The sequence below is a fragment of the Parambassis ranga genome, chromosome 17 (genome assembly GCF_900634625.1).
Source record: "Parambassis ranga chromosome 17, fParRan2.1, whole genome shotgun sequence".
In the NCBI taxonomy this organism is placed as follows: Eukaryota; Metazoa; Chordata; class Actinopteri; family Ambassidae; genus Parambassis; species Parambassis ranga.
The window spans coordinates 13,941,108-13,953,686 of NC_041037.1; the positions used below are offsets into that span (position 1 = coordinate 13,941,108).

Sequence of the window (12,579 nt, forward strand, 5' to 3'; positions counted from 1 at the left end):
GGTTTTACTGAGTGCGTATTTATTTCTCGTGACTCTTCTGGGGACAGACCTATGAACCAAGGAGCTGTGCTGTCCAAGTCACGAAGGGTACCCCACAAAACAAACTGGGTGAACTCATCACTCACTGACATTCTTCTTCTCTCTGTGCAGACACCTACAGATACACTCGAGCAGCAGTTCATACCAGAGTCCATACAGTGAGTGTAAGTGATATAATACACATTTATGTATATTTATAACAACAGAAATAGGTCATATCTGTTGTTTTTGCTTATATCAGAATTACAGTATATGTGTGCTAAATAAAAAAAAGGTTTGCGTGACTGCAAACCTACACAGGTCCCATGACTGGGGAATCATTGTTGAATCATGTCTGCACAGTAACCGCTCTCTGTGTGTGGATGTCTGCTAGATACAAGTGACGCGGTCTTGATTATCTACCAGGCAGCCAATCAGATAACGGGTAGCCTCCACGAGGAAGCGGTGCTGCTGTATTTAAAGTCGCACAGCGGAGAAGTTTGTAGGTGAGAGTTGTAGTGCGGTCAGGTCGGTTTTGTAGTGTAACACCAAAGTCTTTATCTGAAGATGAAGGTTCCCCTGCTGCTTGTTGTGACTGTTTGGTTAAACAGTCAGCGCGGAGGCTGCTCTTTGTCTTCTTCGTGCTCCTATCCGCCAGCAAAATGGTGTTCATCTCCGGAGTCAGCCGTTCAGTGCGGGGTAAAGTATCTTATTTAGGGAAAATTTGAAGATAGTATGTCAGCTTAGGACCACAGAAATGCTCGTTGTGTGTAAACAACGTCCGTTTAAATGAGAGGACAGTTCAGAAGCAGTAAGTTCCGGTGTTGACGGCGTTAACTAGTTTCAGTGCGCGTGACGTTTCTGAGAGCAGAAAACCATAGCAACAGCAGCCAGCCTGACGCACCGCTATCAGCTAGCTAAACAGCTAGCTAAAATTCATCACTCAGAGGTGTCATTAAACTGGTGGTTTATTTTTGCTGTTGTTGTGTATAAAGTAGACAAACCGGTTTATCGAACAGACAAGAGGAAGTTAGACTATAAAAATGCGCTGTTATTGTCAGCACTGCATTCCTGACTAGTGTAGTACAACTTCAGTATAACTAAAATTAAAAGATATGTAAAAGAATACAATAACTTCTGATGTGCAGTTTTAGATGCAGAAAAAAATTAACATTATCTTAAGTCCAAATAATGTAAATGTTTCTCTTGATTATGTCCCACAGTTATCTTTTCGTACTCCTACAGCTTAGTCAGCAGCCCACAGTGGCAGTACTTGTAGACAGTGAGGATGACCACACAGAGGCTGACCTCCCTGCTCTGCACTCTCCTTCAGGTCCTGAAGCCTTGCCTTGTGTCCAACTTCACTAAGTCCCGCCAGACAGCCGATCCAATCCAAGTGGGTCTGTACTATGAGAGTCTGTGTCCTGGTTGTCGGATGTTTCTCACTGAGATGCTCTTCCCCACTTGGCTCATGCTGGGAGACATCATGTCTGTTACTCTGGTGCCCTACGGCAATGCACAGGTAAGCAGCGACCATCCCCCTGATGCTGAGATTGTAATTCTGGGTCATAGTTTTGTCTTTAAAAGCCTGTATAAAACCTCATGTGGTGACGATCAAATAAATACATTTCAAGATTAAGATAAATGTCACGGTCATGGTTGAGAAAGCCGTAACTCTGATCCATTTACACCATCCCAGGAGAAGCCTGATGGATCAAAGTATATCTTTGAGTGCCAGCATGGAGCACAAGAATGTCTGGGGAACACGATTGAGGTAATGTTACACCCAAAAACACACAGGGCTGAAATTGCAGAATGTAACTGTAATGGTAATGTGGAGCCATGTGCATGGACTGCCTTACTTTAGTATAAGAAATACTGTAAATCCTGTTTTCAGGAAGTATACTTTTTACATAAATTCTGTTAGTAATGTATTTTAGTAGTGTCACAATATTGACATTAAATGATGCTCCTGTTCCTCTCAGACTTGTTTACTGAACATGACAAACATGGCTTTCCCTATCATCTTCTGTATGGAGTCCTCCAGTGATGTCATCGGATCAGCCAAGACTGTAAGTGTGAATTCAGCTGGTGTCTGCCTTTTTCTGCACTATCATCATTTTAGTCTTTATTCATGACTGAAGTGGATGGCTGTTGTTTGCAGTGTGCCAGTCTCTACAGCCCTGAATTAGACTGGGGCAAAGTCATGAAATGTGTGAATGGGGATGCGGGAAACCAGCTTATGCATCAGAACGCTCTGGAGACCGCAGCACTCAAACCTCCACACCAGTATGTGCCCTGGATAACCATTAATGGGGTAAGCCTCAGTACAGTTACTTCCACATGCTATGACCCTGCTGGCATTCTGTGGGGAAACACAGCAGAAGAAAACAGTCAGAAATGTGTAAAATGTAGAACAGCATTAAAACATTTGTTTGATGTGATGTGAACATCATATGCTTTGGTTTAGACACTTGAGCTGCACCCAGGCCCAAACCTGCAAGTGACATCACTGTGTAGCTACAGCTTAATGAGACTGAACGTGCCACTTCAGTGAAATGACATGATGCATTTGAAAGTGGAGTTTGTTCTAAAGAGTATCGTATTTTCCGGACTATAGGTCGCACCAGCCAAACAATGCGTAATGAAGAAGAAAAAAACATATATAAGTCGCACCGGACTATTAGTCGCACCAGCGGCCCAGTGTAAATCACTGCGTTTTTAGTGTAACATTGCCTCCTGAATTCCTCTTAACTTCTTAACTTAAGTGGTGTGGCTGCAGGGCATTGAGAGTGAGACAAAAGCATTTCAACAAGTCCTCACACGGAGAAATGATTCGCTTCATCGCACAGAAACTCCTATAAACATCCTGTAAATGAGTCAAAGGCAGACTACTGTGTGCTCATACAGCTGTCTGGAAGTAGTGACCTATCGACCAATCAGAAAATAGAATTCCTTGTTGCCAGGTGAGGTCTGAGCTGCAAGCACACATTCCATGAACGTGCACGTCACCTATGCTCGGAATGCAAAGTGTGGACAAGCTGGAGGTGGAAGAGAACCATCAGGAGAGGGACAGAACAGCTGCCATTATATTTGTAATGGGACGTCAGGACACAAGGCTAACTAATGTATGTATTAATGTATAAGTCGCATACCCAGCCAAAGGATGAACAAAAAGTGTGACTTATAGTCCAGAAGATACGGTATATAAAATCTATTCTATATATGAAAAAATGAAAACAATATTCCGCCCTGTCTACAGGAGGCATCAGCACCACATTATTGTGTGGCCAACTGTAACCTTTATAATATTCTTTATAATTTTCTGCCAGTGTAAGGTTGTGTTTGTATAGAACTAGGCATATGTGGTGACACTACTCTTCTTATGTATAACATTTCTATACATTTTTTTGTTTGCAGGAGCACACAGAGGACCTGCAGGACAAAGCCATGGCTTCTCTCTACAATCTGGTCTGCAGCATGTACAAGGTATACTTCATATAACTTTTTTAAAGCTTTTTTTAATGGTTGTAATAACTTACAGTTCATCCTTCTAACAAACCCTTTTTTCAGGGCACCAAGCCTCCAGCCTGTGGAGGGAGCCAGAGACACTTCAGAAGCGACTGCCACAACAAATGAAGGCGCATCACTGCACGTGCCTGAACACTATAGCTCTGTGTCAGGTGTGACCACTTAAACAAGAAACACTGAGAAATGTCACACAATGTTTTTTTTTTGTCTTTTTTTAAAAAGGGAATAATTGGGTCACTTTACTTTATAATACAAAAAAAATAAATGCAATTTACATTTTTAAAAATGTGTCATCATTAAAATCATATCTACTAAAACCAAGAAAATCATAAGTAGGTTTGTGCCTATTTATGATTTTATACTGCTTTTCCCTGCAAAGACTGTGTCATCACTGTCCTTTAGATGGCACCACAGCACAAACCTGCTGTATCCTCTGCTACGAATGTAAGAGTGATTTACATATACACAGAGGTTGGAGAAAGATCCGTTATGTATTATACTAATACTTAAAAAAAGTTATTTTTTACCTCACCACACCATCCTTATTTGTCCAACGTTTTTGTATGCTACTCAAAAAGGGTGTGTAAAAACGTATTACACATACAGTCCATGTTAATAAGCACTCTTAAATACCACCAGCAAAAAAGCTCCTGGATCACAAACGAGTTGTTAAAGTTTCTGTTTTTGTTGTGTTTTTTAAGATGAGTTAGTGGCCATGTTTATTTGAATTTGGATTTTTCTGTTTTAACAAGGACTCGAATACAGTTATTTAAAGTTTAACAGTACAAAGTAACACAGAGAGAAGGTAGAGCAGTTTGATCAAACACAGAGTCTGGCCAGCCTAACCAGAAGGTCTGGATGCATGAGGTCCGCTGATTCCACAGTCAGATAGACACATAAGAATAATGGCCTGTCATGCAGGCAGTTCCACCACCTCAATCTCACTACCAGCTGACACACACAGGCTCCATAAACTTTCTTCACTCTTGCTTGGTAGAATTTAACGCGTGCCATTTTTCAAACTCATTCGTCGCATTCTGGTCTAATATGGATACAGTTTAAACAAAGCCAATAGGGAGATTAGATGCATAACCAAATACAGTGCTGAGAAAGTTTGTGGTTTATCACTGAAGTAATGACAGCTGAGATTTCTAAGAGAGGCGGGGAAATAACTGGTGCTTACTGACTGACAGCCCAAGGAAGTACTGCTGCCACAGGCTCCTTCATATCAGATCTTAAATGTGGTTCCTGTATCCTCCTCTTTGGTATTTCCTTCCCTGTTGTCTTGTTCTCATGATACAGTATAGCTGAAAGTATGAGGAGAAATAACTCATCAAAATTTTTCAACTTCACCGAGGTAAGGGTCAAATAACTTTTACGAAATATTACAAAGATCAATGGCATTGCTGGCCTTGAACTCATTAATATTAAATATATGATATAAATATTTTAAGATCAATTGCAGCAATCAAACCAACAACATGACATTGTACTTCTGTGTTGGAGTATACTCTTATGAAATGTGTTTTTAATCTCTTCCAGGCAGTATGTATGCCTTGTATAACAATCCAGTAGAAAGAAAAAATAAGTCAACAACAAGATGTGTTCCCTTGAAGACTCAGGGAACAAGGAGATCAATACAGCGTTCTGTCTTTTGGTAACTTTGACAAGATATTGTCAACAATAAAACTCGACAATGTTTTGACAATTGGTTATGGAAAGGTGAAACTCCCAAGCAGATTTAGAGATAGGGTCACGGGATACAGCAGAAAACAAGGACTCTTATCTGTTTCCCCTCAGCACTGACGCTGAAAGAGCGATGCCCTGAGAGCTAAAGCCCCAAGCGCTGTCTCCCTGTAAGAACTGTCTATTGTATCCAAGGTGATAGTGTGTTGGTCTCAGGACCTGAAATCAGATAAACCTTCCAAAAATAATGCGCAAGTGGGCTTTTTTGCAAGGCCTGTCACATTTTGGGTACCATCAGAAAAACAACTGTCTGAAAATTATTTAGAGATCAGCATTTTTATTTCATGTCTCCTCAACAAGTCAAAAGAAGAGTGGGCACTGTTGGACAGCTGTGTGCCATAAACATCAATAAATGATATGAAATGGTGAGGATGCACTTACCCTTGATGTAATCCTTTATAAAATAATTAAAGAGAAACAGTGGTGTCATCCTAGTATAAACTTTGTTTTCACAGTTTATAGTTCCTACAAATGTCTGTCCAGGTGTGTGGTACAAACCCAGCGTCCAAAGTGAAAATAATTGCATGCATGTCTGTTTATTGAGCATCTGAATGTTCCTATGAGCTGCTCATTTCAGTTCATCACATCCTCACTTATTTTTTTTTATCTTCTGCCATCCAGAGGGAGTGGGACTCTTCAGAGCAGGCCTCCTACATAGAGTTTGTCCAGGACCCTTGTGTAAAAAATGTAGTGAAGAGGCTCTTCTCGGGTACCCTGCAGCTGCCCAGACTCTCCTGCAGACCTTGTATGCCTGACAGACCAGAGGAAGGCACCCAGCCTGCTCCCACGTCTGGCCCTGGACCCCGTCCCTTCAAACCATCCAGGAGCCTGGGCACTCTGACCAGCTGCATCACCAAAGCATTGTGAGTCAGATACAGTTAATGATGTGCTGTTTCTTTGTCTTAATCTCATACACTCACACCATTTTAATCTCATAGCCACCAAATCTCTGCTTAATGTGTCCCAGCACTTGTCTAACAGTGAATGGAATACTCACATTTTTATTGTTTTAATTAAATGTTATACACAACGTATTTTAAGCTGAACATATCCAAACATAAGGTATGACATTATAAACTGATCATAAATTTAGTAAGTAAAAGATTTATTTTACTTATTTAACTGACAACTGATTTAAATGATTTGTTCTACAACCACACTTAAAATAACTTCTGCACCTTCCTCCAGCGGTTTTTTATATATTTAAAAAAAAGCATTCAGCAGGACATGATGATCTTTTTGTTGCCTAACTGCTTAATTTTGCTTCTTGAGCATATGATTCAACAAAGTGTCTGCTCAAGGCGTACATCTCCCCTCTGTCACACTGCTGAACAATTATCACTATCAAGGATCAGGAAAACAACTCTCATGATTGTTTCTAACATCGTTCATGCGACTTCACACAGACACACACACACACACACACACACACACACTACCTTTCAATTTGTCCAAAGAATGCACACAGACCTGTTTGATGACGTTGGTTTTTGTAGTGCATGTCAGAGGTGATCAGATATTTCTCCTGTGGAGGACTTATAAAGGATTATCTTATCTTCTCTTATCTTAACCCTAACCCTAAGGCGCTGTATCATCGGTGGTTTCTTTTTTTTAGAGTGCACACCTTTATATTTGTGCATTAGTGATGTAGTAAATGAATGTTTGGAGCCTCTAACACTCAATGGGAAGTGAGACCCAAGAGATGCCAGTGTAAAATGTGGTGGATTAATTAAATCCTTTACATCAACAACAGTACCGATACTACAGTACACTCACAAAATGATTAAGCACATTAAAAGTACAAAAGTCATAAGATCAAAATATGCATAAAATACCTAAAATAAGACTGCTTATTCCTATATCCTACAATATTGTATAAATATTGTACATTGTAAGTTGATTTAGATTTTATTTTAATAATAGAAAGATGAAAGCCGCCTGGCTGGATCTATACATAAATATAATGGAATACAAAGTAAAATATTTGCTCCATAAATAGCGTAACTAGGAAATAGTTAACAAAAGTCATATCTATTAAATTGTCCTGTATTGTATGCACTCAGCATACAGATGGAAAATAGGTTGATGTACTCTGATGACTAGCTTTTATTTCTTGTCTCTCTCTCTCTTCTCTTTAACTGTTTACATACCAGCAGGTAACAGGCAATGTTGCTATTGACATGACCACTGTGATGGCGAGGCACTAAAAAGCCTTTCATTATGTTCTTATTCTGGGAAGAGGGCCATGTGCTCTCCTGTTTACAAGTTGGTAGTGCAGTCTTGATGGGGAGCCAGAGCTATTGTTTATGGAAAAGCATTTAAAGCTGCAGAATGTTTAAAAGGGACAATGTCACATATGGAGGGAAAGCTAATGTTCATTTTTTACCTACTTATTTGGATATCTGTCATGTCATCAAGTTGAGCTTTTTACAAGTCCTAGCAGTCTAAAAACTGATCACCTTGGTCAGGATGAGATCTAGATGAGGCATGTGACTGTGGCATTATGCTGCATTGTCAGTCAGAGGTGGTCTGTGGGAGTCACAATGTGAACTTCTTCTGATGTCCTGGCTACTGGGAACTGGGCTCACCTCTGCCTCTGTCATCCACATGACCGGAATGATGCTGCACTTCAGGGCCAGGATTTTCCTCAGATGTATTAAAGCTGAGGAATCTTTACTGCCAGAAAACAGCAAATTCTGAGCCTCTAAAAATACCCCCTGGGATCAAAAACAAGTTTAACCGTTTCATACTCAGTTACATGGTTACATATTGAGCAGACATGAATGGAGCGACTTTAGTAAGTCCATGACTTATGTCTTTAAAGTTTAAGGATGGGGATCAGCTGGAATTGACATTTTAAAAGTCACATCCTGTTTTATACACGCCCTCAAATAATGAATGCAAAAACAACAGGCTTATGTCTACAGTGCTTGTGTTTGAGTGACAGCTAATTTCTCTGTTGTGTGCTGTTGCATCAGAATTTATACAAAACAGTAGCCATGGGTGTGTATGCTTAAAAAACTGTCAACCAAATAATCCTTCTTTCCCAGCACCCCCTGGCAGCTGCTGGTCATAGGTTCAGTCCTGTGTCAGATGTTCCAGCTCCCTAGGTTATTTCAGTTACTCCAGACAGCACCGGTGTTCAGCTGTGAGTCCCACATCACAGGAGGACCCTTTCTCACTCTCCACCAATAACCAGAGAGATTGGGTGGGTGGGTGGGGGGGGGGGGTGAAAATGATGTTGCCTCTGGTCACAGATAGAGAGCGCCATCGTGACAGCACCCATGCTCTCTATAGCTTTTATCTACCTCTGCTTTTTATAGTCAGAGGCCCTTCATGTGACTCTTCCTGGTGCGCTCAGAGCATGTGAAAGGCAGAGAGGCTGTCTCTGAGGAAATAGGCAAGTTCACAACAAATAGCACCCCAGGGACTTGGAAGAAAAGCATGAGTGTGCAAAGCCAGAGAGAGTGTAAGAAAGGTGAAAGTTGCCGTTTGAATGAGGGTAAGGACAGTGAGCCAGGACCTTAATGTTTATACACTAGAGGGACTTAGAGAGGAAGTAATTATGGAGCACGGCTTGAAGTTGATGAACAATATGTTGCTCAATATTATGTGTGAGAAAGGGAAGCAGGGAGACAAACTTGGAAAGGAGGAGAGCGAAGCAAAAGGGGGTGATCTGTCATCCTTTCCCTCCCTGTAAATCAGACGTCCATATTTAGTTGAAGAGAGGGAAGGCCTACCAGTAATGTAAACAAAGGCTGGGAGAGGGAGGGAGGCAGGGAGAGTACATCAACACGAATGTTTGAGTCTATTACCCAGCACAGCAGTCAGCATGGTCTTCAGGAAGAGACAAGAAACAAACGGATTTTCAAATGATTTCAAATGAAGACGCAGAGTTGGGCTGTTGAGGGTTTTTCTGTTTGTTGTTTTTGGATTTTTAAATCCGCTGATCTGAGAGAGTTTTGGAGGAATCACGAGCAAGCCAAGATTTTGTTTAAATATGAAGAAGCCAGGCCTGGACACAAGGCAGTAGCTCTACCTGGACTTGGAAAATTGAGACGGCACCAGTGTCATTAGTCATGTCACAAAAAAGTCTTTAAAACAGAGAGAAGCTGATAAAAGACAGATACCGAAGGCTGAGCAAGCAAAAGGCAGTGACTACCTGACCATCCTCTGTTCACCATGAGTGACCTGTGCTCCGAGAGCTCTGAGGAAGAGCAGTCTGAAGTTGATGAGACGCCACAAGAGCAAAGGCTGTCCCGGCTGCCCATCATTCAGCTCATGCCCAGATCCGCAGGAGGATCCCCAAAGGTCTCACCAAAGGATTCCCCACGTGGGTCTCCCAGAAATTCCCCACTGCTCTTCAGAAAGCTGCTGATGAACCGCAGCATCAACCTCCAGAGGCGCCGCTTCACCCTGGCCCACACGCCCAGGTAGAATCTCTTAACTCGAGGGCAAACGTGCTCTGTGGTTGGCTGGATGAACCACAGTGTTTGTGATTAGATTTGACAACACTCAGTTTTAGGGCTTTACAGCTTAGCTCAACAGAGGTAGTGGAATAATAAAAAAAAACTCTTAAAACTTGAATCGTGAATTGTGATGTCAGCTAAGAGACTGTATTGGTTTTACTAATGCTGTATCATCACACCTCAGTTATAGCACGTCAGCTGATGACGTTACTCTTGATCCTGTTTCTTGACCTGTTCAGTGTTCGCTGGTAGAAGAAGTAGCAGAACATGGACCCTGTCTCACAGTAAACTCATTCAAATCCACTCAGCTGCAGATGTGGATGCACTTTTAATTTCTTTTTGTGCAGTGCAGCAGGCTTCAAACCAGTTAAAATGGCGCCCTTTGATACTGTCATTGATGATTGATACATAAGTCATGCACCCTGTCCTATCAGAAACCTTTGTTTTGGGGGAAATTCAGATACATTTTAGTCTCACAATGTGAGAATGTTTCCTGAGATTATCACACTGAAGAGTTCTGCTCGACTTTCAGCTCTTGTTTATTTAAGACTACGATTGATTTACAAGGTTGTGCATATAACACGCTTTAAGTCCATAACAACAAATGAGTTATCCTCAGCTCTGAGTGTTTTTCCTAAGCATGTTCCACCTTTTATTTTCCACCAAGTGTCATCATCTCAGTAAACAAAGCTTTAGCGTGATCCCCGTTGTCACTGAATCGGCAGTTTGTTGTTCCGCTTACTTTAATCTGTCAGCAGCAGAGTACACTTTCTTTAATAGCTACACCACAATGAGACACACACCGCACACAAATGGATATTTCCTGCGGTGCTTCAAACACTGGTGAATGCACTGGCCCGTTACAGCGGTCATAACTGACGTTTGTAGGGAGTACAGCAGTGAGTCTGTGTCAGCCAGCTCCTCTCTGGTACCTGTTGATAGCTTTATTTTTATGAGTCATTACTTCACCATGACAGGGCAAGCCCATGACTTTAATGCAAATTAAACATTTGCTTTGTGTACACTGTCAAGGCAAGAGTTGCACGATCAGTTTAACAGTGTTGGACCTGAAGTTCTTGAGAAAGGAAGAATACACAGGGCCTTAAACATACAGAATGTGTGGATGGGTATGCAAACAGACAGATATTTGCTCCTTTGTGGTTGGAGGGATCTGTGTATCTTCCTGTTGGTTTGTTAAATACGCCTGTGTGTTTTACCAAATGAAGGGTCTGTTGTGGAAAAGTGCTGTAAAAACCATTTTTACGCACATGGCTCATATTTCTTTGTCAGTGTTTACCCTTAGCATATACACACTCAGATGTTGGCACCATACAAATCTCGGTTGTTACGAGGCGTCTCCAGCTGGTTGCAGTGATGTAAGATCACATAAAGCTTTAGTGAAATATATTGGGAAAAAAAAGCCTAAAGGAAACTCAAACCGGTGATGTAAACACGGCTTTACTTTTATTGGCATGATGTGAGTTTTAAACTTCCCTAAAGAAGCCTGTGCCTACTAGAAAACTGAAAAAAAAATATTTCGAAGTTCATTCACCTTTGTAAACATGCAGCGTTTAATGGTCTTTGAGATTGGCGGACACATTTCTTTTCCAGGGTTTATTGTAACCCTTCAGCCAAAGCCTTTCATTAATTTCAGTGTGTCTGTTGAAAATCTAAATATTAGAGGGCAAAAGTCCAGTCGAGGGGATTTCAAGGCTCAGCCTGGAAAATCAGATGCTTGCAGGACAGCGCAGACTTTCAACATGTCAGCTTTTATATTACACAGCCCTGAGGTCAGGCCGCTGAGGAAGTTTCCCTCTGAAGGGTATATGTACAGTGTCCCATAATGTCTGAGCTAAAATAAATGGACGGAGCTGAGTTATTGCAGGATGACTGGCAAGGAGGAGGAATTAAACAAACTGAGGAAAAATCAGTGTCGCAGGCAGCTCAAATATAGAACACGGTCAGAACGTTAGTTTCACTTAGTGTCTAAATTGATTGAGCCTCTTTTTCCACTACAGAGACAGCGTGTCAAATGGATTTTTCAGTGAAAAACATTTCATATAAAAAAAATGTTTTTGCAGGCCAGCTCTGGGATGACAAGCAAATGTGTTTCCAGTTTGTGTATCATTGAGAAAAAGCTAATGGAAACATAACCGGCTAATGAGCTTATAAAAACACAAACAAATAAGAACCACTGTATTTATTTATTTGGATCACTTTACTTGATGAAGATCCTTCTCACTTTATATTATACCAGAGTTTATTTCTAAACATAAATAGTTTCGACATGAATATGTTCTAATCCGGCTTAATTATCAGGTATTAATCAGGTTATAATCCTAATTTAACTGTAGTTTTTTTCCTACCTCCTGAAGTCAAACGTGCATTTCCTCTCTTCCTCCAGCAGAGGCTGCTGTGCTGTGAAATGTGAGCAGGCGGCCTGACAGGAGGATGTTTCTGTTCTGTGATGGGTCAGAGTTTGAATCTGTGGGGACTCAAGTATTTTAGGAAGATTAAAATAGTTTTAAAGGTTATTCTGGCCTGATCCTGTTGAGAAATATTAATATCAGATCAGTGGATTTAGCTGGGTCCTCTGTATCAGCCTTTACTAAGTTGGACAAAATGATGGTCTGATGAAGTTGTTTGTTATGTGGAAGTAGAATTAGAACAGGTTTATTGACATTCAAAGTCAAGAATTCATTGGTTTTAATTAGTTAAAAAGGTTTTTAATGATGCATATTAACCCAAATTCTTAATACATTCTGACAATGATTCCCTATAGTACAGCGTGGTGAGTTTTAACTATTTATCAAAC

At 40.9% G+C, this 12,579-nt stretch overlaps 2 protein-coding genes across 5 annotated transcripts in view; both read left to right on the forward strand.

Moving 5' to 3' along the window:
• Positions 1-462: 462 nt before the first annotated feature.
• Positions 463-3,835, forward strand: ifi30a (IFI30 lysosomal thiol reductase a). Its single transcript, XM_028428640.1, has 7 exons — positions 463-717; positions 1,352-1,540; positions 1,718-1,792; positions 2,004-2,090; positions 2,183-2,335; positions 3,439-3,507; positions 3,592-3,835. The coding sequence occupies exons 1-7, from the start codon at positions 586-588 to the stop codon at positions 3,655-3,657; spliced, it is 771 nt and encodes a 256-aa protein (XP_028284441.1). The 5' UTR covers positions 463-585; the 3' UTR covers positions 3,658-3,835.
• Positions 3,836-4,847: 1,012 nt separating this feature from the next.
• The window catches only part of pde4ca (phosphodiesterase 4C, cAMP-specific a), a 39,507-nt gene continuing 31,775 nt past the window's right edge, over positions 4,848-12,579 (forward strand). For 2 of the 4 annotated variants that reach the window (XM_028428534.1, XM_028428537.1), the window contains exon 1: positions 9,119-9,728. In XM_028428534.1, coding sequence (XP_028284335.1) covers positions 9,478-9,728 — 251 coding nt within the window. In that variant the 5' untranslated portion in view covers positions 9,119-9,477. Of the gene's footprint in view, positions 4,907-5,916; positions 6,159-9,118; positions 9,729-12,579 lie in introns of those variants that run through there. The other 2 variants (XM_028428536.1, XM_028428533.1) reach the window with 2 other exon arrangements.